General features: G+C 47.0%; 1 protein-coding gene across 2 annotated transcripts in view; it reads left to right on the top strand.

Annotated features, from left to right (window-relative positions):
* Positions 1–26463, top strand: part of NPR1 (natriuretic peptide receptor 1) — a 37396-nt gene that overhangs the window by 8187 nt on the left and 2746 nt on the right. The window contains exons 1-18 of one of the 2 annotated variants that reach the window (XM_032234001.1): positions 2603–3720; positions 9817–10016; positions 11879–11992; positions 12559–12694; positions 13798–13889; positions 14693–14828; positions 15132–15216; positions 15921–16041; positions 16411–16485; positions 16637–16714; positions 19064–19168; positions 21508–21579; positions 22042–22201; positions 22438–22593; positions 23190–23358; positions 23539–23685; positions 25240–25363; positions 25581–25649. In XM_032234001.1, coding sequence (XP_032089892.1) covers positions 3036–3720; positions 9817–10016; positions 11879–11992; positions 12559–12694; positions 13798–13889; positions 14693–14828; positions 15132–15216; positions 15921–16041; positions 16411–16485; positions 16637–16714; positions 19064–19168; positions 21508–21579; positions 22042–22201; positions 22438–22593; positions 23190–23358; positions 23539–23685; positions 25240–25363; positions 25581–25649 — 2724 coding nt within the window. In that variant the 5' untranslated portion in view covers positions 2603–3035. Of the gene's footprint in view, positions 1–2602; positions 3721–9816; positions 10017–11878; positions 11993–12558; positions 12695–13797; positions 13890–14692; positions 14829–15131; positions 15217–15920; positions 16042–16410; positions 16486–16636; positions 16715–19063; positions 19169–21507; positions 21580–22041; positions 22202–22437; positions 22594–23189; positions 23359–23538; positions 23686–25239; positions 25364–25580; positions 25650–26463 lie in introns of those variants that run through there. The other variant, XM_032234002.1, reaches the window with a different exon arrangement.

Below are 26463 nucleotides of genomic sequence, written 5' to 3'. Positions count from 1 at the left end.
TGTCTACCCATCTATCCATATTTCTATATTCCTATCTATATTTCTATCATCTATGCATCTATTCCTATCCATCTCTTTATCTACTGACCCATCTTCTCTTTCTATCTATCTATCTACCTACCTACCTATCTATCATCTATATATGCATCTATCTATCTATCATCTATCTATCCATCCATCCATCCATCCATCCATCATTTTCTCCCCTTCTATATTTCTATCTATGCATCTATCTATCTATCTATCTATCTATCTATCTATCTATCTATCTATCTATCTATCTATTTATCTATCTCTCTACCCATCTGTCCATATTTCTATATTCCTATCTATATTTCTATCATCTATCCATCTATTCCTATCCATCTCTTTATCTACTGACCCATCTTCTCTTTCTATCTATCATCTATCTGTGTATCTATCTCTACAATCAATCTACCTAATTTTCTTCTAATCTGCCTATCCTAATTATCTATCCATCCATTTTATTCATCCATCTTCTAATCTGTTTTATCTATCTATCAGCTGCCCACTTATTTATTTATTCAATTTATTTACCTCTCATCTCGTATCCAAAAAAGGCGGATGGCTTATTGTAGCATAAAATCGGTGTTTTTCAGTCTTGGGGACTCCAGTTCCCAGAATTCCCTAGTCAGCCTGGATGGTCACTTCAACTCCCAAATTTCTGGCTAGGGAATTCCGAGAGTTGAAATCCAACACATCTTCAAGGCGTCAAGGTTATGAAACGGAGGTTTAAACAGGATGCATCTGATAGGATCACATACATACATACATACATACATACATACATACATACATACATACATACATAAATACCAGCAGGATGCTGGATTAATGATCAACCATAATCTCCAATAGGTACAAACTCTTTTTTTAAAAAAGGAAACCCATTTAATTTACCTGCTGGCTGAGGATTTTATTGAGTTCGTTTCCAGGCTGATTGCAGAGGAAGACAAAAAAATCAATTTCCTGCCTGCGGCTTTTTTAATAAGAGAATTTGGAAACCCAACAAACAAATAAACAAAAAAAAATGCTTTGTAGAATTGTATAAAGTGGGAAGGAGACCTTCAAAGGGCATCTAGTCTACCCCTCTGCTTGGGGAAGGGGAAGCAGTTTCAACACTCCAGAAACTCTCCGGAAACGGGGGAATTGTCATCCGTCCATCTCTGTGGAGGAAGAACATTCTGGAATAAAATGCTGTTTTAAAATTTTAGAATATATGAAAGTCTTGGGATACTTTTCTCTCTGTCTCCCTATTCTGTCTCCCTATTCTGTCTGTCTGTCTGTCTGTTTGTCTGTTTCTATCTATATCTATCTATCTATCTATCTATCTATCTATCTATCTATCTATCTATCTATCTATCTCTGTCTATATGTCTGTCTATCTACCTATCTACCTACCTATCTGTATATCTATCTATGTATCATGTCTGTCTGTCTGTCTATTTATCTATCTATCTCCTATCTATCTATCTATCTATCTATCTATCTATCTATCTATCTATCTATCTATCTCTATCAATCAATCTATTTATCTATTTATCTATCTATCTATTTATCTATCTCTCTGTCTGACTGCCTGCCTGCCTATCTCTATCTATCTATCTATCTATCTATCTATCTATCTATCTATCTATCTATCTATCTATCTATCTATCTCTATCTGTGTATCTATATCTATCTATCTATCTATCTCTGCCTCTGTCTGTCTGTCTGTCTGCCTATCTGCCTATCTATCTATCTATCTATCTATCTATCTATCTATCTATCTATCTCTATCTGTGTATCTATATCTATCTATCTATCTCTGCCTATCTATCTGTCTGTCTGTCTGCCTATCTGCCTATCTCTCTCTCTCTCTCTCTCTCTCTCTCTCTCTATCTATCTCTCTCTCTATCTATCTATCTATCTATCTATCTATCTATGTGTCTGTCTGTCTGTCTATTTATCTATCTGTGTCTGTCTAACTATCATCTTTCATCTCCCTCCCTCTCTCTCTCTTTCCCTCTCTCTCTCTCTCTCTCTCACATCTATCCATCTATCGTTCGCAAAAGATAGCTTTGGAAAAGTGGGAGGGGGGCTGTGGCTGAACGAATAAACCCATTGCCTCCGTCACCTTAACATTGCTTTTTTTTTTCAAAAGAGCCAAGTTGCTTGCAAATAAAATGAATTGGTCGGGGAGGAGGGGGGCCAGGAAGGAACTGACATTGCCCTCCCCCCCCCCAAAAAAAACTTGGAACCCTCTGGGTACCTGGGAAACCTTTCGGCTGGCACTGTGCCCTGACTCTCCCCCCCCCCCCCAAAGCGCCCGAGAGCAGCAAAATGCATTTATTTAAATCCATGCCCAAGATTACAGAGGAAAGAAATTGGGCTTAATCTAGGGGTTGTGTTATTTTTGAAGGGGGGCAGGAAGATGTTTACCTGAGGATAAGCCTTGCCTGTCAAATTACCCCCCCTTTTTTCCCCCTGCCAGGGTGGGAAGGAGGAGGAGGAGGAGGAGGGGCTGCCGAGGCAGGAAGGAGTTAAGCTGCTGCCTGGTGCTTGCAAAAACCCTTTGCTCCGTCAAGCAGGGGAGGAAAAAAAAACACAGTCCAGCAATCTCTAGGTTTCACTCATTCCTGCCCCGTCTCCGCTCCGGGAAGGAAGGAGAGGTGGGCGCCGCACAACTTGCTGAGCTGGGAAGCCCAAGGGACGGCAGGCGTGTCCACCAGAGACCTAGGCAGCTGGAGAAAGCAACTTGGGAGGTGGGGGGATAACCCTGCCTGTGCCAAGAAGGGGGAGTGAGTAGCGGTGGTGGTGGGGAGCTCCTGTCCTCCCAAGGCAGAGGAGCGGGCAACTTTGGGCAGCGAGCTCTGGAAGTGGTGCCATGCTAGCTGCATGCCAGCGCTCGGCTGAGGGTGCCTAGGAAGGAATTCGGGGAAGGGGAGAGGAATTAAGAGACGGGGTCTTTGGAGCAAGGAGGGGGGTCTCTAGAGTCAGAGAAAGGTGGGGTACTTTTGGCACCGCGGTGTCCCATGGAGCTGGCGATGCTGGCGTGGGCACTGCTGTCCGTCCTGTCTCAGCGGGATGGGGCAGACGGCGCCAACCTCACCCTCGCCGTCGTCCTGCCGCGCTACAACACCACCTATCCCTGGGCCTGGCCGCGGGTCGGCCCGGCCATCGAGCTGGCCATCCAGAAGCTCAACGCCCAGCCGGATCTCCTGCCGGGTTACACGGTGCAGCTGGTTTTCGGTAGCAGCGAGGCGAGCGAAGGTGTCTGCTCGGACTTCATGGCGCCTTTGGCTGCTGTCGACTTAAAGATGGCCTACGACCCCCAGGCCTTCGTGGGGCCCGGCTGCGTCTACACCGCGGCCCCCGTGGCCCGCTACACCCGGCACTGGGGCCTGCCCCTGGTGACGGCGGCGGCCGAGGCCGTGGGCTTCAGCCTGAAAGCGGACGAGTACGCCTTGGTGACCCGCACGGGAGCCAGCCACAACAAGCTGGGCGAGTTCGGGGTCAGCCTGAGCCGGCATTTCAACTGGAGCAGCCAGGCGATGTTGCTGTACTGGGATAACAATACGGGCGAGCGGCCCTGTTTCTTTGCCGTCGAGGGTCTCTACGTCCAGCTGCCCTCGGTGAACAACATGACGATTGAGGTCGTGCCTTTCATGTCGCCGAACTACACCGACCTGATCCGGGATATCAAGCAGAAAGCTCGGAGTAAGTTCTCCGCCAAGTGGGGGGCATCCTCCCGTCCGCAACCTCTGGGATGGAGGAGGAGGAAGAATGGGGGACCTTTCCTCTCGGAGTGCTTTGAGGGAAAGCACTCGGCGCGTTCTCAGAGGCACTCTTCCTCAAGGCTAGAGAGAAGGCACTCCTGGTTCTGTGGACGTTCGGCCTGTTGGGAGGGGGGTCTCGAAGCGGTTGACTCCGGGGTCTTTCATGAGCCCACGTTGAACCCGTTTTCCACGCTTGGGGAGAGTTGAAAGAGTGCCTCTGGGCATGGGCAGAAAGCTTCTCTTCCCCGCGGAGTCGATGGCGAGAAAGTCAATTCCCGTCACAAGCCATCGGCTTCTTGGAGGGACGGCTGTGATTTGCAGATCACGGCCGTGGCGAAACGGTCGTGACGGGGTCAGGCGGGATTCGCTTAACAGCCTCCTCGCTTAGCAACGGAAATTCTGAAGTGTGACTTGCTTAACGATCTCCTTGCTCAGTACCAGAAATTCTGTGCGGCCCGCTTAACAACAACCTCATCGCTTAGCAATGCAAATTCTGCACGACTCGCTTAACAACCTCATCGCTTAGCAATGCAAATTCTGCACAACTCGCTTAACAACCTCCTTGCTTAGCGATGTAAATTCTGCACGTCTCACTTAACAACCTCCTCGCTTAGCAAATTCTGTGTGACTCGCTTAACAACAACCTCGCTTAGCAATGCAAATTCTGCGTGACTCGCTTAACAACCTCATCGCTTAGCAATGCAAATTCTGCGTGACTCACTTAACAACCTCATCACTTAGCAATGCAAATTCTGCGTGACTCACTTAACAACCTCATCGCTTAGCAATGCAAATTCTGCGTGACTCACTTAACAACCTCGCTTAGCAATGCAAATTCTGCATGACTCGCTTAACAACCTCCTCGCTTAGCAATGCAAATTCTGCGCGACTCACTTAATGATCTCCTTGCTCAGCACCGCAAATTCTGCGCGGCTCGCTTAGCAACCGCCTCGCCTCGCAACGAAAATATCTGGTGCCCATTGGTGGTCGTAAGTCGAGGACTAGCCATATGGGGGAGGATTGCGCTGTAAAACCACGCAGGCTGGCTAAATTTTCATGCATCCCCTCTCCTGCTCAAACTTCCCCTCTTTCGCCTGGTGTGAGTTTTGTTGTCATTTGCAAAGTTAGTATTTTAGGATCTGGCCTCTATTTTCAGGAATGTTCCCCCAGGCAGCCCCAAGTCCCCCCCCCTTCCTCAAAATCCCATAAATCTGAGAATTAATACCCAGAGCTCCGCCGTTACGCTGAATTTTTTACTTATTTTTTTTTTCCCCTTGCAAAATATATATATGTATTTTGCAATTCCGATATCCTCCCTCGCAGCCCCGAACAGCTGGCCGGTTGATCCTCCTGGCGCGGGAATTGAGGAAATAAAGATAAATCAATTTATTAGCCCGGCCAGCCCTTGACAGAATTGGAACCCGAGGCTCATCTGCGGCCTCTCTCCCTCTGCACGGGGTCGATCCGAAGACTCCGCGGGGACCTTGGGATGTCCCAGCTGAGAGCTTGAAAAAGAAAGATATTTCTCTCTTCTTTTTTGGGGTGGGGGTGGGGACAGAAAAATCTACTTTAAAAAGAAACCAGATTGGATTTTGCAGCTGGATCTGGGCTCTGTGTGTGTCTGTGTGTGTTTGCGTGTGTCTGTGTGTCTGTGCGTTACATCCTTGGACTTTTGCACCGGTTATCTGAGCCGAGACTCCCAAATTTGAAGACTTCTGCCTTCCTTGCACTATTGCACAATTGTGTGTGTGTGTGTGTGTGTGTGTGTGAATTGTGTTTGTGTTTGTGTGCGTGCCTGCCTAGCCAAAGGTCTCCTCCCTGCCCTTCGCCGCTCGGCTGTTTCCTGCTGATTTTTTAAAAGCTGCCCCGATAACGGATTGTTTGCTAGTGGGCTCTTAGGAAGGGAGGGGGTCCTTTGAGGTCATCTGTCCCACCCCTGTTCTAGCCGAGGGCGAGAAGTCCTGGCTGAAGACTTCTCACCTCGGTTTCCTGACCGAGTTATTCCCCCGGCCTCCGTTTCCTGATTTCCAAGGATGGAGAACAACATAATAATATAACTATAATCGTAACTCCCAACAAAATGAAGTTTAATAGGGAGAAAAAGCAAGGATTTTACACCTGGGTGGGAGGAGCCAAAGGTGCAAGCACAGATTAGGTGAATCCTGGCTCCAAAGTAGTAACTTTGAGGGGGGCCTTGGAGTCCTTAAAGACCATCCAGAAGTGTGTGGCAGCGGCCCCAAAAGCTAATACAATTCTTGGTTGCACAAACAGAGCCGTAGAATCGAAATTACGTGAAGCATTAGCACCGCTGTGTAAAGCCTTAGTAAGGCCACACCTGGAATAACCGCATCCAGTGTTGGTTACAACAAAGAGGTTGAGATTTGGGGGAATTGGGATGCAGGGAAGATCGGGGGGGGGGAGGGGGGAGCAAGCCGCTTTGAAGAAGGCTTAAGATTTCTCCCCAAATATGGAGGTTTTTGGGAAATGGGGAGTGTGGCAGGAATGGTGCAAAAATATCTATCTATCATCTATCCATCCATCCATCATTGGTGTATCATATTTCTCTCTCTCATCTATCTATGTATCCATCATCTATCATCTATTAATCATCTCTCTCTCATCTGTCTATCTATCTATCTATCTATCTATCTATCTATCTATCTATCTATCTATCTATCTATCTATCTATCTATCTATCTTATCTATCTATCTATCTATCTATCTATCATCTATCTATCTATCTATCTATCTATCTATCTATCTATCTATCTATCTATCATCTATCCTTTCTCTGTCGATCTACCAATCTATCTTCTCTCTCTCTCTCTCTCTCTCTCTCTCTCTCTCTCATCTCTCTCTGTGTGTCTTTCTCATCTATCTCTCATCTCTCACCTATCCATCAATCATCTGTTCCTCTGTCTTTCTCTCTTATCCATCTGTCTGTCTGTCTGTCTGTCTATCTATCTATCTCCATCCATCCATCCATCCATCCATCCATCCATCCATCATCTGTCTCTCACTCTGTCTTTCTCTCACATCTATCTATCTATCTATCTATCTATCTATCTATCTATCTATCTATCTATCTATCTATCTATCTATCTATCTACCTACCTACCTACCTACCTACCTACCTACCTACCTACCTACCCACCCACCCACCCACCCATCCATCCACCTACCTACCTAACCATCCATCTATCCATCTATCTATCCATCATCTGTCTCTCTCTGTCTTTCTCTCTCGTCTGTCTGTCTATCTATCCATCCATCCATCCATCCATCCATCCATCTATCTATCTATCTCCATCCATCCATCCATCCATCCATCATCTGTCTCTCTCTCTCTGTCTTTCTCTCACATCTGTCTGTCTGTCTGTCTGTCTGTCTGTCTATCTATCTATCTATCTATCTATCTATCTATCTATCTATCTATCTATCCATCCATCCATCCATCCATCCATCCATCCACCTACCTACCCATCCATCTATCCATCTATTCATCATCTGTCTCTCTCTGTCTTTCTCTCTCGTCTATCTGTCTGTCTGTCTATCTATCTATCTATCTATCTATCTATCTATCTATCTATCTATCTATCTATCTATCATCTCTCCCTCCCTCCCTCCCTCCCCTCAAAAGACGGTAGCGTGCCAAGGCTCGGAATGGGCAGCCCTGCTTGGAAATAGCCGAGCCCCCAACCCAACTTCAGAGAAGGGCTGAGAATTGCTTTCCTCCTCTCTCGCAAGTCAGCCAAACAGGAAAAAGCTGGCTCGGGCAGGGGGCTGCTGGCGTATGCTGGGACCCCACCCGGGGGACAAAGCGCGTCCCTTGACCTTGCTCGCCGGTGGCGGGAAGGACGCTTGGCAGGAAAATAACAGGATGTTTCTCGGCCCGCGGCCCAGCGAGGGACGGCAACGGGGGAACCAGAGCGAGAGTCCGGCCCTCCTTTGCCAGGTGTGCAATGGGTATAAAGAGGTGCCTGGTACCTTTTGGGGAATGGGGGCAATGCCAGCAGGGGTTGGGAGCAGTCCCGGGCTTGCAAGGACGCATCAAACCAACATGGTTCCCAATCATGGTTAGTTGGTTACGTCTGGGGTGCCAACTCCAGATGCATTCGGTGTGTGTGGTTGCTTTTCCTGCTGTTTCCGCTACGAGCGAGGTTCTGGATTCGGGACAGGGAGTGGAGATCCTGATTCCTAGGGGATCTTCTTGTGGCAGGGAGTTCCAGAGGGAAATTGGACATGGTCCAAAGAAGCCTCGAGCCTTCTTGGGGGGTCCGTTTCATTCATCAAACTCCAGTTAGCTTCGGAGAGGTCAAAGGGGTTCCCGCTCCCCAATCGTGGTTATTTTCGTAAGATTAAAAAGCTACGCTACTTTTTCCCCGCTGGCGTAAACCAGGATTACGCCGTGGACAAACCCTGAATGGCGGTTTCTTTCTTCCCGAGTCCCCAGGGCGAAAGCGACCCCTCTGGGGAAAGGCGAGGGTCTCCTTTGCCAGGGGAAAAAAAGTGAATTTAATTTTATTTCGGGGTGAGGTTCGTTTGTTTTTTGACTCGTAGCGGTAACTTTGCTCGCGGGAGCAAAACGGAGCTCGTTCGATTGTCCTTTTTGGCACCGTTTTTTTCCTCTCCCGCCCCAGATGAATTTTTTTCTCCTTGCCGCCCAGGGTTTTGCCAAGCGGGGGGTCGGGCTCTGCCCGGGTGAGGAGGGCAGGTTGCTAGGTTTTTATCGTGCCTGGCAGCTCAGCCGGCCGGCCCTCCTGACGGGGGAGGCATTGGCGGCTGCTTCCCTTGCAAAGAGTCATCCAGAGGTATTTGTCAACGCTGACAAGGCCAGGGAGAATAAGAAAAGAGAAAAAAGGAGAAAGAAGGAAAGAGAAAAGAGAAAGAGGGAAAGGGGAAAAGGGGAAAGAGAAAAGAAGAGAAAGGACACAAGAGATGGGAATGAAAAAGAGAAAAGAAGGGAAGGGAAGGAGAAAAGAAAGGAAAAAGAAGGGGAAAGGAGGAAGGAGAAAAGAGAAAGGAAATAAGAGAAGGGAAGGAAAAATGAGGAAAGAACAGAAGGGAAGGAGAAAGGAAATAAAAAAGGAGAAAAGAGAAAGGAGAAAAGAAAAAAGGAGAAAACAGAAAAGAGGAAAGAGAAACGAATGAAAGAGAGGAAAGAAGGGAAGGGAAAGGAAAGGAAAGGGAAAGGAAAGGAGGAAGGAGAAAAGAGGAAAGGGAAAAGAGAAAAGAGGAAGGAGAAAAGAAATAAGGGAAGGGAAGGAAAAATGAGGAAAGAACAGAAGGGAAGGAGAAAGGAAAGAAAAAAGGAGAAAACAGAAAAGAGGAAAGAGAAGCGAATGAAACAGAGGAAAGGAGGGAAGGGAAAGGAAAGAGAAAGGAAAGGAAAAAGGAGGAAGGGGAAAGGAGGAAGGAGAAAAGAGAAGGGAATGAAAAAAGAGGAAAGAAGGGAAGGGAAGGAGAAAGGAAAAGAAAAAGAAGGACAAAGGAAGTGGAAAAAGAGGCCAGGCAACTGACTCATTCTTATGACGGGCACAGCTCCCCAGGGTCACATGATCCTGGTTTGACCTTCTGCCAAATAATCATGTATCTCACTTAAGCAGGAATACACCGAACATATCTATAATATAATACGTATTATATTATTTGTATTATATATCTATCTATATAAAATCCATCCATCCATATATCTCTAATGATTTCTATCTATCTATCTATCTATCTATCTATCTATCTATCTATCTATCTATCTATCTATCTATCTATCTATCTAATCCATCCATCCGTCCATCCTTGTTTTAACGGCCGAGAGAGCAGACCCCAGGGATGTTGACCTGGGCACAGAGTCCCGAAACCGGATCGGGTCCATACTCCCCAACTCTCTAATCACGTACCGGAAGGGCCGGGGATGATGGGGTTTGTTGTCTGACCTCTGACACCAATGGGATGGGAAAGCATCCTACGCCCCCCTCCCAGAGTCCTTCCCGCCCCTTGGCTCTCCCAGCCCTGAGTCGTTGCCCTGCTTCCTCCTCAGTTGTCTACGTCTGCTGCGCGCCCGACATCTTCCGCGCACTGATGCTCCAGGCGCACCGCGAAGGGCTGACCGCCGGCGAATACGCCTTCTTCTACATCGATCTCTTCGGCACCAGCCTCCGCAGCTCCCGCTTTCCCGACCGGACACGTCCTTGGCAACGCGGCGATGGGAACGACGGCGCCGCGCGCGAGGCTTACCAGGTGAGGGAGGGCCAACCGAGCTTCCTTGGCCCACCCGGGGTCAGGACCGCCTGTCCAAAGGTGCTGGGAGGTGGGCTGAGTAGTTACCAGGCGTAATGTTGATGCCAGGGGTTTTGAGTTTGGAACGGGCAAAATTTGGCCTTAGATTCAAGGGGTGTTGCTCAATCAGCTTTCGCTGTCCATGGTCCAGGTAGTCCTCGACTTACGACCGCAAATGGAGATCTGAATTTTTGGTTGTTAACTGAGTCTGGCTTCCCTACTGTTTTTTTTTGTCTGAAATTCAATAGGTTCTCTTCCTTCCTTCCTTCCTTCCTTCCTTCCTTTTCCTCCCTCCCTCCCACCTCCTTCCTGCCTTCTTTCTCCTCTCATGATTGAAAGTTTTCAAGAAGAGACTGGATAGCTACTTGTCTGAAATGGTCTAACTTCTCCTGCTTGGGTAGGGGGCTGGACTAGAAGACCTCCAAGGTCCCTTTCCAATGCTATTATTCTATTATTCTACTATCCTTCCTTCCTTCCTTTCCCCCTTCCACCCTTCCACCCTCCCTCCCTTCCCTCCCCTCCTCCCTCCCACTTCTTCCTCCCTCCTTCCTTCCATCCCTCTCTTTCCTTTCCCTTTCTTCCCTCCCTCCCTCCCTTCCTTCCTTCCTTCCTTCCTTCCTTCCTTCTCTCTGAAAGTTTTCAAGAAGAGACTGGACAGCTCCTTGTTGGAAATGCTCTAACTTCCCCAGCTTGACTGGAGGTGGGTGGGTGGGTGGGGTGGACTAGAAGACCTCCAAGGGCCCCCTTCCCGCTTAATTCTATTCTAAAGATTCTAGATCTCCCTCCCCCCTCTCCAAACACAAAATCCCTGCAAGAAAACTTTGATGCCATTGAGCCAGGAGTCTTGAATTCAGATTCTTGCTTTGGAGAGGAGCACCCCCCCCCGCCCCCACCCCTAGGCCGGGGACGAGGGGTTGTGGAGTAACCAGAAGGGGTTTGCCTACCACCAGCCTGGCCTGCGTTTCTCTCCTCCGGCCCTTGTTTGAAAGAAAGGAAGGAAGTGAGATAAATTGCCCCGGATGTCGAAGCCGGCAACGTTTGCCGTTATTAATAAACTCCCTGTTAAGCTAAAAAGTTGCTCTTTTAAACTTTAAAAAGTCATTTTGGGGTGGGGGGAGTGGGGGGGAGTAGTTTAAATTTGGACATCTCGAAACGACCATCCTGTTTTGCCTCTCGGTCGCTAAACGAACAGTTCATAAGTCGAGGACTACCCACCGCGAGGGGTTTCTGACCCAGGGGCGCGGGGTTGGATCGGATGATCTCTTAATTCCCCTGCTTTTCACCATTCCACGGAGGATCTCGTCTGCTAAAAAACGGCTCGGTAGAGCCTCCCTGGGTGGGGGAAGTCTACCTGAATGGTGATAAGCCGAGGACTAACCACCGCCAGGGGTTTCCTGATCCAGGCGCCGGGCTCGGATCGGACGATCTCTCTTCATTTCCCCGCTTTCCACCATTCTATGGATTATTATGTCTGCAGAAACGGCTCCGCCGAGCCTCCCTGGGTCAGGGAAGTCTACCTGAGCCCACGGAACGGTTATGAGGAAGGGACAGGAGGGGAAGCTTTGAAAATAGTCGCCGCATGACATCAATTCAAAATCGGGGGGTTGTGCCAAAGAGGTTTTTTTTGGGGGGGCCTCCGGAGGAGTTTCGGAACTCCCTCTGGCTCAGCTTGCTGGGAAGGGAGGATGGGACTTGTAGTCCACTTCCGGAAGTGTCTTGAAACAGGAAGATGGGCTCGATTTAAGGATGCTAGATAAATTCCCTCCAATATTGGGGGGTTAAGTCATTTCGTCCCGCCTCCTTTTTGACCCCCCCCCCCACAGGCTGTCATGCTCCTCACTTACGCCGAACCCCAAAATCCGGAATACCGCCAATTTCTCCAGCACATCAAGCGAACGTCCCAGGAGCAGTTCAACTTCACCGTGGAAGACGGATTGGTAAGGAGGAGGCGACGCAAAAACGTAGAATAATACACTTGGAAGAGGGCCCCAGAGGTCCTCTAGTCCAGCCCCCTGCTGTAAAAGCACATTTTAAAAATATTTGGGGCTGAAAAGTGGCAATCCTCGCACTCGGAACCCAGCGCCCGGGGTTCAGTTTCCAGCCTGGTTTCCCTCACCTTGTTTGGAATCTCCAGGTGGATTAACCACCATCGGTGGAAGAAACGATGCTGGCTTGTTCCCCCTGGGCTCGGCCACGCATCCCGGGGGGAAAGGATGCCACCCAGCGATCCCTCCCTTTCGAGAGGAATGCGAAGAGGGAAGCGGGCAAGGGGTGGATTGTGACTTCCTTGCACACAAACTTCAAATGGTTGACCGGCGCAAACCGTGGATTGCCGTCGCGAAGTTCCTTTTGCGCCCTCGTAAATGGATCTTGGAATCGAATCCCTCGCATGCCCGACTCGTTGTCCGTCCCCCCCCCTCCTCAACCTGGCTCTCGATGCAGTGGGTCTGACCCCTCCTCCTTTTCCCCGCTTTACCCACCTGGAGATCTCTCAATTTTCCAGGAAAATTTCATCGCGGGGGCTTTTCACGACGGCGTAATGCTCTACGCCCACGCGGTAAACGAGACGTTGGCGCAGGGCGGCTCTCTCGCCAACGGCACAGCCGTCACGCTTCAGATGCGTAACCGGACTTTCTACGGTCAGTATCTCTGGGTATTTTTTTAAAGGTGGGTGGGTGGGGTATTGCTGAGGAGGGGGACATTTGGGGGGTGTGTGGTAGAGACCCTTCAGATGGGCCTGTTCTGAGCGAGGCTTCCCGAGAGGCCTGAAGCCAACTCCTGGTCCCGACAAAATTGTATTAATTGACTGTGAATTCTGCTCATTCACGTCCAGCAAAATCTTTCAAAGGAGGATTTACGGTCACAGACCTCATCTGGCTTGGAGAGCTGCCAATATCTGCAAAAATTGGCAAGGAGTTTCGGAGAGTCACGAACCAATTAAGCGAACTAATGGTCTCCTGCAAACTCCACCCCCCTGTCGCTCCTCTTTTATTCCCTCTGGGAGGGGCCATTCATCATCCACCTGTGGCCTTACTCCCAAGTTGACCCCTGTTCTTTAGCTCTTCCCTTTGTGTCTGGCAACTTTGTGCATGCGCACACAGGGAACAGGCTCCAGCTGTTCTTCTGCCTCGCTGATGTACGACTCCAAAGGCAGCTGATAACTGTCGGACGGCCCTGAAACCCTCTCTGCCTCTGACACAGAGCCCTCATCTGAGCCTTTCCCAGACTCCAGGACTGGCCCAGATTCCTCCCCAACCCTCCTCACTGTCCGAATCTGCTGCCAGCTCCGTTGGCCGCTGGTGGGTCACAACAGGGTTTCCATCCTTAAGACAGGTGGGGTGAAACACTTTGGGGGACACCAATCCTCTGCCTGAGTCTATAATTTAGAGGTCGAGATATCTCTGTGATTTGGGGGTACCTAATGGGAGAAAGGAATCAGAATCTGTCAGAAGGGACCTCAGGAGGTCATCCAGCCTGACCCTCCGCTGATGGGGCGACCCTCTTAGAGCGGCGATTCTCATTTTGGCCTCGTGATAGTTCTCAAATCGATCGGCATTTTACCTCACAAAGTTAAAATGGTTTAAAGGGTTTGAACTATAAACATAACGTTTAGAAGGTTTATTTGAGGTCGAAGGCCCTCACATTTCTGGAAGTTTCTGACATTTGAAGGCTTGCGGTTATATTATTATTATTATTATTATTATTATTATTATTATTATTATTAAATTCTTCTGCTTTGCAGGAATCACGGGGCCCCTGCGGATCGATCCAAATGGGGACCGGGAAATGGATCACTCCCTCTGGGATTTGGATCCGGCCAGCGGAGAGTTTGAGGTTAGTCGAATGGAAAAAACTTGGCTTGGAGTTCCAGAGACCCGACGGTAATTTGGAGCAATGCAAATAAATTCCTACGCTATTCTAGGAGAATCTTTCAAGGAGATTGACCAATCCATTGGTGCCTTTAGCATCCTGCAGGATGCTAAGGTGGCCTGCCTCTGTACATGGAGGCTTTGCTTGGCTGTTACAAGAATCGCCTCTCCAATTGGATCCTTTGTCTCCCCAGAAAGGTCTCGATCCCTTTTAAATTGTCCTGGTGGCAGTGAGTTCCAAAGATGAACTCTCTGTATGGTTAAGGCAGTGTTTCTAAACCTTGGCACCTTTAAGAGACATGGACTCCGACTCCCAGAATCCCCCAGCCAGGATACTTAAAGGGGATGGACTTCAGCTCCCAGAATCCCCCAGCCAGGATTCTTAAAGGGGATGGACCTCAGCTCCCAGAATCCTCCAGCCAGGATGCTTAAAGGGGATGGACTTCAGCTCCCAGAATCCCCCAGCCAGGAGTCTTAAAGGGGATGGACTTCAGCTCCCAGAATCCTCCAGCCAGGATGCTTAAAGGGGAGGGGTGGACCTCAGCTCCCAGAATCCCCCAGCCAGGATACTTAAAGGGGATGGACTTCAGCTCCCAGAATCCCCCAGTCAAATGGCTGTCTGGGGAATTCTGGGAGTTGAAGTCCACCCCTCTTTAAATCGCCAAGGCTGAGAAACACTGAGTTAAGGTTACCCAGTCCCTAACAACAACAACAACAATAACAATTCCTCTTTTCCCTTCTGTTTTTTCTCCCTCTCTCTGTCTGCAGATCGTGGCCAATTACAACGGGACCACCAAAAAGATTGAAATGATCCCTGGAAGGAAGATCCATTGGCCCGGCAATACCATCCCGAGGGACGTGCCCTTTTGCGGTTTTGAGAATAGCAACCCGCTTTGCCAGAAAGGTGCAGCTGGGGGAAAGAAACTGTGTGTGAAATGGGTTGAGAGTCGCTAGCCTGTGGAACTCCCTTCCACTTGAACCATGGGCTGATCTGTCATGGGGCCAGGGGTGGGGGGGGGGAAAAGCAAGATATATCAAATACAGATGTTATCCAGGTGGATTTAAACCACCCCGACTGAAGATTGGAAGATTCGGGGTTTACTTTCCAGGGGTTTTACATTTTGATCCACCAAATTGGGTCCAGTTTCATCAGAATCTCCTTCCTCTGTTTTTTAATTTTATTTTATTTTTTCCTTCTCTCTTCCAGCCTCTTTTTCCTTGCTGGAGATCCTGTCACTCGTGATGACGCTGCTTCTCTTCGGCATCATCGTCACTGCCTTCTTTGCCTACCGGTGAGTTTGCGGAGTGGATCCCGCCCAGCAGAAAATTCGATTTTTATGCTTCAGGTCTGGGATCCACTTGATTTTCAGGCAGTGATGATATTCATGGCTTCCTTGGTTTCCCCCAATGTTTGTTTATGCAAAGCTAATTCTGAGCGATGCATTTAAAATGAAGCCAATTCTGAGCGATGCAATTTAAATCAAAGCCAATTCTGATCAGTGCAATTTAAAGCAAAGCCAATTCTGATCAATTCAATTTAAAGCAAAGCCAATTCTGAGTGATGCATTTAAAATGAAGCCAATTCCCGAATGAAGCATTTAAAATGAAGCCAATTACGATCAATGCCGTTTAAAGCAAAGTCAATTCCAAGCGAAGCATATAAAACAAAGCCAATTCTGATCAATGCAATTTAAAGCAAAGCCAAGTCTGACTGATGCCTTTAAAATGAAGCCGATTCTGAGCAATGGCGTTTAAATTAAAGTCCGTTCCGAGTGATGCATTTAAAACGAAGCCAATTCCGAGCTGCTAATTTTACCGGGAGATTTTATGAGGCGGGTTGGGTAGTGATGGGGGAAATTGCGAGGCTGCGTGTGGCTTTTCACTGCCCGAACTGGTGTGGCGGGACCCCCTGTTTGCAAAACAAAAGAAGGGAAGGACATTGAGGGACGGGCCAACCATACCTTCTGCCTCGGTGCGTTTCCCCACGCCGCGACAGGAAAATGAAGTTGGAAAAGGAGCTGGCTTCCGAATTTTGGCGCATCAGCTGGGAGGACGTGCAGTCGAGCAACCTGGAGAAAAACCTACGCAGCATGGGGAGTAAAGTCACACTTTCGCTGGTGAGTAGCCGAATTTGCCGGGTCTCCAGATAGGACGGCTTCTCCTTTGTGGATTTCGGTTAGCGAAATGTGGGTTTTTGACTCCATGCTGGGCCCCCCCTGCCTGTCTGGAAAGCCTTTTTTTCACACACGTGTCCCTTGGTGCGGTACATACGCCACCCCTTCGAGGTAGGCCAGTGGCAAAACAGGTTTGGTTCATGGCCGAAGTCCCACAGATCAAAATCCCCCCCAAATCCAGAGGCTGAAATCTCTTCCCAGAAGCTCAGAAAGAAGCAAAAGCTGGATAATTTGTGGGGGCTTTTTGGGGGTGTGTGTTTCTCCTTTAAAATGGGGTTTGTCTTCACCGCTCCCCCCCCCTCTTTTCTTTAGAGAGGTTCAAATTACGGATCTTTGATGACCACCGAAGGACAATTCCAGGTTTATGCCAAGACTGCTTATTACAAAGTAAGCATTTCTCTCGGATCATTGTGGTCGGAAATGGGGAAGGCCCTGGGTGGGAGGGCTACTCCTACATGGGGGGGTGTCTTTGGGGTGGGGTCTCTTCTTCTCCCCCCCCAACAGTGGGTCACCCTCCTCTCTTTCCCCCCCCCTCCAGGGGAACCTTGTGGCCGTGAAGCACATGAATCAAAAGCGCATTGACCTGACACGAGATGTTTTATTTGAGCTGAAACACGTAATTATATATTTTATTCTTCCTTCTGTCTCTCTCGCTCTCTCAATCTACCTGCAATCTCTCTATATATCTATCTATCTATCTATCTATCATCTATCTATCTATCTATCTATCTATCTATCTATCTAATCTATCTATCTATTTATTCTTTAATCATCTATCTATCATCTATCTATCATCTATCATTTATCTACCTATCTACCTATCTATCATCTATCATCTATCTATCATCTATCTATCTATCATCTATCTATCTATCTATCTATCTATCTAATCTATCTATCTATCTATTTATTCTTTAATCATCTATCTATCATCTATCTATCATCTATCATTTATCTATCTATCTACCTATCTATCATCTATCTATCTATTTATTCTTTAATCATCTATCTATCATCTATCTATCTATCATCTATCTATCTATCTATCTATCTATCTATCTATCTATCTATCTATCTATCTATCTATCTCTATGTATCTTTCTATCTATCTATTTATCTATCAATCATCTATCTATCATCTATCTATCATCTATCATTTATCTATCTATCTACCTATCTATCATCTATCTATCTATCTATCTATCTATCTATCTATCTATCTATCATCTATCTATCTATCTATCTATCTATCTATCTATCTATTTATTCTTTAATCATCTATCATCTATCTATCATCTATCTATCTATCATCTATCTATCTATCTATCTATCTATCTATCTATCTATCTATCTATCTATCATCTGTTCCTTCCTTTCTTCATCTCTCTCTTTCCCTCTCTCTTTCTCAAATTATCTTTCTATCCTATCTATTCCTTTCTTCCTTTTCTCTTTCTGTCTATTTATCTTTCTATCATCTACCTTTTCCTTCCTTCCTTCCTTCCTTCCTTCCTGTCTCTATTGCTATATCTCCTGTACCTCTCTTTTTCTTTCCTTCTTTTTCTTTCTTCTTTCTACTTTCCCTCCCTCCTTCCCCACCTTCCTTCTTCCCTCCCTCCTTTTCCCCTCTCCCTTTTCCTCCCCATGGATCATACAGGAGGCAGCTGGGCAGCCTCAACCAGATCCTTAGCAGGAAGGAAAGAGCCGGCGGGGGATGGGAGGGGGCCTGGCACCCGTACCCCCCCCCCCCCGCCTTGCAGCAGGGCGCCTGACTCATTAGCGAGGAAGCAGGAGGCCGATAGCCATCTGCTCCCCCCTTAATGAGCCGTGGGGAGTCTTCGCCGGAGAAGCCGAATTGCTCAGCCGTCGTCCGCAAGGAAGGAGATAAGCCAGGATGAGACCTGGGCAGACACAATGGCTGGGGATTAGCAGCCAGGCGGAAGGGGAAGCGGAGTCTTACCCCAGCTGGCTTGAGATGACCCGGGGGCCCACAGATGACGTGAGCAAGGAGGTGTCTGGCCCTTCAGCCCGGCATCGGGTGGCAAAGGTGCCTGGGAGGTGCGCACCAATTCCCACAACCCTGTCACGAAAATACCTATGGAGCCAACATCGATGTTTTCATGCCATGAACAAGCCAGCATGCCACAGCTTAAGCTAAATATCAAGGGAGGGGCTGAATTTCCACCAGGAGGTGTGCAGACTTGGGTTTGAAAACCAGGTTTCCTTCGGCAAAAACTGGGTTTGAAAACCAGGTTTCCTCCGGGAAAAACTGAGTTTGAAAACTAGGTTTCCTCTGGGCAAAACTGGGTTTGAAAACCAGGTTTCCTCCAGGCAAAACTGGGTTCGAAAACTAGGTTTCCTCTGGGCAAAACTGAGTTTGAAAACTAGGTTTCCTCCGGGCAAAACTGTGTTTGAAAACCAGGTTCCCTCCGGGCAAAACTGAGTTTGTAAACTAGGTTTCCTGTGGCCAAAACTGAGTTTGAAAACTAGGTTTCCTTCGGCCAAAACTGGGTTTGAAAACTAGGTTTCCTCTGGGCAAAACTGGGTTTGAAAACTAGGTTTCCTCCCGGCAAAACGTAATTTGAAAACCAGGTTTCCTCTGGGCAAAACTGAGTTTGAAAACTAGGTTTCCTTCAGCCAAAACTGAGTTTGAAAACTAGGTTTCCTCCGGGCAAAACTGGGTTTGAAAACTACGTTTCCTTCAGCCAAAACTGAGTTTGAAAACTAGGTTTCCTCCAGGCAAAACTTGGTTTGAAAACTAGGTTTCCTCAGGGCAAAACGTAATTTGAAAACCAGGTTTCCTCTGGGCAAAACTGGGTTTGAAAACTAGTTTTCCTCCGGGCAAAACTGAGTTTGAAAACTAGAAGAAGGAGCAGAATTATGTGAATATGTGTGTTTGTGTATGTGTCTACACTACCAAGACCAAATGACTCCCCCCTCCCCACTCTTCCCTCTTCTTCCTCGCCAGATGAGGGACGTCCAGAATAAGCACCTGACTCGTTTCATCGGAGCCTGCATTGATCCCCCGAATATCTGCGTACTGACGGAGTATTGCACCCGAGGCAGCCTGCAGGTATGGGTGGCAGGGCGGGTGGCAGGGCAAAAACGGGGGAGCAGGAAAAGAGGAACGGCGAAGGAGAAGAGGAGGAAGGCGGGGAAGGGAGGGGAGGCGTGAAGCATGTGTTGGAGAAGGGCCCAAGGCCAAACCTTCTGGCATTTTTTTCCTCTTCCTCCTCTCGCCTGTCCGCCCTTTTCAAAAAAATTGATTTTAATTCCAGGAAGAGGTAGCCGAAGGGTCAGGAGGAATTCATAAAAGCCCTAGACTTTAGCCGTAGTTTTATTTTTTGGAAGGGCGGTTTATCTCCGGGCTGGAAAGAATAACAGAGTCACGGAGTTGGGAGGGACCTGGGAGGTCTTCTAGTCTGACCCCCCCTGCTCAGAATACAGAATGATATTGGAAGGGACCTTGGAGGTCTTCTAGTCCGAACCCCTGCTCAGAATATAGGATAATGGAGTTGGAAGGGATTTTGGAGGCCTTCTAGTCTGACCCCCTGCTCAGAATATAAAATAAGAGAGTCAGAAGGGACCTTGGAGGTCTTCTAGTCTGACCCCCTGCTCAGAATATAGAATAATGGAGTCAGAAGGGACCTTGGAGGTCTTCTACTCTGACCTCCTGCTCAGAATATAGCATAATGAAGTTGGAAGGGACCTTGGAGGTCTTCTAGTCTGACCCCCTTCTCAAAATATAGAATAATGGAGTTCGGCGGGATTTTGGAGGTCTTCTAGTCTGACCCCCTGCTCAGAATATAGAATAACAGAGTTGGAAGAGACCTTGGAGGCCTTCTAGTCTGACCCTCTGCCCAAGAAGAGAGACCATTTGAGACCCATGGCTGTCCAGTCAAAAACCACGGAGCATTTTACGTTGCTTTCCTCTCCCCCCCCCCCCCCCCCGCCTGCCTCATTTTATCTCTGATTTTCGTCTCTGGGTTGAGGAGTGAGAAAGGTCCGTGCCATCTCCAGTCCGGCTGGGCAGGGGGCCAAGGCGAGGGCGGGCGGAGGGCTGGGCAGGCCAGAATTTTTAATTAAAAAAGGACCCGGGAAAGCTTAAAAAAAACAACAAGAAAGAACGAATTCTCCCCCCCGCTTGGAGAGAGAGAGAGAGAGAGAGAGAGAGAGCAGCCAATTCCAGGGAGGTGATTGATGGGCAGAGGTGGGGGGGGGGGCTGCATTTGCGTGTCAAAAGAACAGCCGACTTCCACATGCCCAGCTCTCATCTGGCCGCTGCAGATAAAGGGTGCAAAAGGGAGGCAGGGAGGGAGAAAGAACAAGGACAACAACAAAAACATGGATGAAAGGACGCAACAAGGAGGAGGGTCAGAGAAAAAGGGAATAATGGAACGATCATAATAGGTTCCCCCAAGGCTCTTTGGGAATCCTATCTATCTATCTATCTATCTATCTATCTATCTATCTATCTATCTATCTATCTATCTATCTATCTATCTCTATATCTTTATCTCTCTTTATCTATCTGTATCTCTCTTCTCTATCCATCATCATCTGTATATCTATCATCTATTATCGCTCTTCTCTCTCTCTCTCTGTATCTCTCTCTCTCTCTCTTTTATCTAATCTATCTATCTATCTATCTATCTATCTATCTATCTATCTATCTATCTATCTATCTATCTCTATCTCTTTATCTATCTGTATCTCTCTCTGTATCTATCCATCATCATCTGTATATCATATCATCTATTATCTCTCTCTCTTTTATCTATCTCTCTCTTTATTTGTATCTCTCTCTCTCTTTTATCTATCTATCTATCTATGTATATCTATCTATCTATCTCTTTATCTCTCTCTCTATCTGTATATCTCTCTTTATCTATCTATATCTATCTATCTATCTCCATATTTTATCTATCTGTATCTCTCTATTTATCCATCATCATCTGTATATCTATCATCTATTCTCTCTCTCTCTCTCTCTCTTTATGTCTCTCTCTCTCTCTTTATGTCTCTCTCTTTATCTCTATCTATCTATCTATCTATCTATCTATCTATCTATCTATCTATCTCCATCTATCCTATCTATCCATACATACATACATCTATCCTCTATATCCATCTATATCCTATATTTCTTTCTTTCTTTCTTTCTTTCTTTCTTTCTTTCTTTCTTTCTATCATCTATCTATCGCTATCTCTATCTATCTATCTATCTATCTATCTATCTATCTATCTATCCATCCATCCATCCATCCATCCATCCATCCATCCATCCATCCATCCATCCAAGGAACTCCAGTAAATAGTTATAAGCATAGTTATAGTTATAAGTTGAAAGGAAGGAGAAAACTCCTTTGAAATTACTTGTAAGCCCATGTTGTTCTCCCTGCATCCGTTTAGGACATCCTGGAGAATGACAGCATCACCTTGGACTGGATGTTCCGCTATTCGCTCACCAACGACATTGTCAAGGTAACTGAAGGATGAAAAAAGAGGTTTTTAGACTTAGACGGAAAGTCATTTGCCATTATTATGTCCTCTGATCGTCATAATTTTTAATGACCCCACAATCCCTCGCGGGGTGGAGTCTGGGCAACTGAATGCAACCAGAAGGGTGTTTTTACTGGCCGGATGCTCTTCCCGTCACCACAGTGGAGTTTTGTTCAGCAGATATATTCTCAGTGTGCCCAGAGAGAAATAATTGCCTCTACCTAGGATTGAACTCACAGCCTCCTGGTTGTGGAGCCAGAGCTCTAGGCCACCACACCACTCCTTCTTCTGTCCTCTGATATCCACCTGAACTCCAAACCACCCCCCCCTCCAATTTAGACAAATTTGGCTCAGGACAATCGAGCGGGGAGTCCCTGCGCCCTCCCCTCCCTGATGATCTATCCTCTCCTTTCTTGCTCCCGTCCGTCTTCTCTCGGCTTCAAGGGGATGCTTTTCCTGCACCACAGCGTGATTGCCTACCACGGCAACCTGAAGTCCTCCAACTGCGTGGTCGACAGCCGTTTCGTGCTGAAGATCACCGATTACGGGCTGGAGAGCTTCCACCAGGCGCCCGAGATGGATGACTCACACGCCCTGTTTGCCAGTGAGTTGCTCTCGGAGGGCTCAGCGGGAATACGAGGCTTGTCAAAACCCCAGATTTAGACCCCGTGACTGTGGGGATGCTGCGATAGTGTACGTGGATTGACCGGAAGTCCTTTTTTGTTGTGACTTCGGACAGTCGCTGTGCAACTACTCATAAATCGAGGACTTCCTGTAAATTTACCTGCTAAGATCGATGGGTCTTTAGCCCCGTCTGATCCAAATTCCACGTTTCTTTAGAGAAACTCTGGACGGCTCCCGAGCTCTTGCGGTTGGGCCCCAGCAACTGTCCGGGAACTCAAAAAGGAGACGTCTACAGCTTTGGCATCATTTTGCAAGAAATTGCCCTGCGCAACAGCGTCTTCTATGTGGAAGGGGTGGATCTGAGTCCCAAAGGTGAGAAGGAAAAAGAAAATCTAAAATCTGTCGGTATAATTTATCCTTGTTTCTAGCTTCGTTTCTCGCAGGAAATCTAAAACCTGTCCACGTAACCTATCCTCATTTCTTACATAAGATATAAAATTTGTCCGGTAATCTGTCCCGGTTTTTCTCCTCGTTTCTCGCGGAAAATCTAAAATTTGTCCAGGTGATCTGTCCCGGTTTTTCTCCTCGTTTCTCGCGGAAAATCTAAAATTTGTCCGTGTAATCTGTTCTTGTTTTATCCTAATATCTCGTGGAAAATCTAAAATTTGTCCATGTAATCTGTCCTAATTTTTCTCCTCGTTTCTCACGGAAAATCTAACATTTGTCCATGTAATCTGTCCTCGTTTTATCCTCGTTCTCGCAGAAAATCTAAAATTTGTCCATGAAATCTGTCCTCATTTTTCACGGGATGCAACATCTACTTTGGAATGGTGGGCAAAACCTGTGCATTTTTTTCCCTAAAATGTGGGACAATGTCCCTGCATCCTTTTTCTCCACCCTGTGGCCCCACCCAGGCATCTCCTAATGCCCTCCATTTCCCTGCCCTCCCATTCTTTGGCCCTTTGCAGAGATTATCAAGCGTGTCATGAGCGGGGAACAGCCTCCCTTTCGCCCCTCGACGAATCTGCCCTCCAATTTGGAGGAGGTGGTCCATCTGATGCAGAGGTGCTGGGCTGAGGACCCGCAAGAGCGCCCCGATTTTCAGCACATCAAAGGAATGCTGCGGAAGTTCAACAGGTAGAACGCAACGTGGGAGAGGGGACAGGACGGGCTGGGCGGGATTTCCTGGCGGGTTTTGAAGACCAAGAGGGTCATCTGGGGAGACCCGGTGAGGCGAGAGTTGGCTCAATTCCCAGACCTGGGACAGAGTGGACTAGAAACTTGGCTTGGCTTCAGCCTCTGAATGTTCGATGGCAGGGAAAGCAGCTCTAACCTCTTGGATACACTGCTGTCGCGGATGGAGCAGTACGCCAACAATTTGGAAGAGCTGGTGGAGGAACGGACCCAGGCCTACCTGGAGGAGAAGCGCAAAGCGGAGGCCCTCCTGTACCAGATCTTACCCCAGTAAGTCCACTTCTCCCCCGGCATCTTACAGTAGAGCCTTCCTGGACAGGAGCAGTCTACCTTTGCATGCCAGAGGTTGCGGCGACAGCCCCCGGGGCCTTGGATTCTTCGACTCTGCAGCGAGACAGATTTTTGGCTTGACAAACTTTGACTATGAGGCGGGTGGGATGAGCCTTCCTTTCTGTTGAGGTTTTTTTTTTTGGAAGAGAGTTAAAGGGAAGAGGAGATCCTCTCAGGCTGGATAATCTCCCTTTCTCCCCAGCCTGCCAGCTTCCATTCGCCCAACGAATCCTTCAAGATTTAGAATAGAATGGAATGGAATAGGAATAGAACAATGTTGGAGAAAAGAAGAGAATAGGAGATGGAATAGAGTAGAATAGAATAGAATTGGAGATGGAATAGAATAGAATAAATATTGGAGAATAGAATAGGAGATGGAATAGAAGAGAATAGAATAGAATATTGGAGAATAGAATAGAATAGAATATTGGAGAATAGAATATTATAGAATATTATAGAATAGAATAGAATATTGGAGAATAGAATAGAATATTGGAGAATAGAATAGTATAGAATTGGAGATGGAATAGAATAGAATAAATATTGGAGAATAGAGTAGGAGATGGAATAGAATAGAATATTGGAGACTAGACTAGACTAGAATAGAATGAATATTGGAGAATATAATATTGGAGAATAGAATAGAATAGAAAAGAAAAGCATATTGGAGAATATAATATAATATAATATTGGAGAATATAATATAATATTGGAGAATAGAATAGAGTAGGAGATGGAATAGAATAGAATTGGAGATGGAATAGAATAGAATAAATATTGGAGAATAGAAGATGGAATAGAATAGGATATTGGAGAATAGAATTGAATAGGATATTGGAGAATAGAATAGAATAGATGGAATAGAATAGAATTGGAGATGTAATAGAACAGAATAAAATTGGAGATGAAATAGAATAGAATAGAATAGAATAAATATTGGAGAATACAATAGAATAGAATAACAGAGCTGGAAGGGACCTTGGAGGTCTTCTAGTTCAACCCCCTGCTTAGGCAGGAAAAACTATACCATTTCAGACAAATGATTATCTACCCTTCTTAAAAACTCCCAGTTGTTGGAGCATTTACAACTTCTGGAGGCAACTTGTTCCACCGGTGCATGAATTAAGATGCATTTGTTCGTTTATTAAAATGTATGTGCCGACCGTCTCACCAGGGAGGGACCCTCTCTCTCTCCCCGCCCTTCCTTTATTTTTCACGCCCAGCCGTGGGAAAACTCCCAATGGTCTGGAATGGGAGGGGAGGAATAAGGAGGGGGGGGGGATGCCCAGAGATGCCAAGGTGAGAGGGGGAGGACAGAGTGGTGCGGCAGGGGACACCAACCGATCCACGCCACACCTTGATACCCCCCAAAACTCTGTCCCCGGAGGCCAGACCTCGGTCAGCCCCAGCCGAGCCAGGATGTGAAGCCTTTCTGACTTCATGCCGGCCCCCCGAATTAACTCGTGGGCGTGATGTTGTACCCTTCCCCGCCAGCTCGGTGGCCGAGCAGCTGAAACGGGGGGAGACGGTGCAGGCCGAGGCCTTCGACAGCGTCACCATCTACTTCAGCGACATCGTGGGGTTCACCGCTCTGTCGGCCGAGAGTACGCCCATGCAGGTGAGCCCGGGGGGTGGTGGTAGCGCAGGGAGGACTCACAAGAGCTGGTCAAGGCTCCGGCCAAGCCCCTAGTGGGCTTGACACCATCCCGCAGATCTTGTGTTTCTTCCTTTGGGAAGGGTGGCAATGTCATCCTGTTGAAGAGACCCTGGTCTGTTCCAGCAATCTTGGTCACTTCCTGGTTTACTCCCCCCCCCCCCATGTTTCATTTTCCCAGGTGGTGGCTTTGCTGAATGACTTATACACCTGTTTCGATGCAATCATTGATAACTTTGATGTCTACAAGGTGAGGACTCTTCTGTCTTGTCTGTCTGTCTCCTATCCATCATAATCTCCATCCGTCCAATCTTATTTATTATCTATGTTTTCCTTCCTTCCTTCCCTCCTTCCTTCTTTCCCTATCTCTGTCTACCATCTACTCATCCATCCACCTTTCTCCTTATCTATCCATCACCATCTCCATCCATCTGTTCTCTTATCTCTTATCTATGTTTTCCTTCCTTCCTTCCTTCCTTCCTTCCTTCCTTCCTTCCCTATATCATCTACCCATCCATCCACCTTTCTCCTTATCTATCCATCATAATCCCCATCCATCCATCCATCCATCCATCCATCCATCCATCCATCCATCCATCCATCTGGTCTCTTATCTCTTATCTATGTTTCCTCCCTCCCTCCTATTATCTATTACCCATCCATCATGCCTGTCTCTCTGTTCATCTTCCTCTATTTTCTATTGATGGTTGAACCTCATCCTATCTTCTGGTTGGTGTACTCACATATATATATATATATATATATAGATAGATAGATAGATAGATAGATAGATAGATAGATAGATAGATAAGATAGATGATAGATAGATAGATAGATTATAGATAGATAGATAGATAGATAGATAGATAGATAAGATAGATGATAGATAGATAGATAGATAGATAGATAAGATAGATGATAGATAGATAGATAGATAGATAGATGATAGATAGATAGATAGATAGATAGATAGATGATAGATAGATAGATAGATAGATAGATAGATATAGAGATAGAGATAGAGATAGAGATAGAGATAGAGATAGAGATAGAGATAGAGATAG

Source organism: Thamnophis elegans, chromosome 17 (genome assembly GCF_009769535.1).
Source record: "Thamnophis elegans isolate rThaEle1 chromosome 17, rThaEle1.pri, whole genome shotgun sequence".
NCBI classification, from domain to species: Eukaryota; Metazoa; Chordata; class Lepidosauria; order Squamata; family Colubridae; genus Thamnophis; species Thamnophis elegans.
The sequence above is the reverse complement of the archived record's forward strand: the minus strand, read 5'-3'. Positions and strand labels throughout refer to the sequence as shown.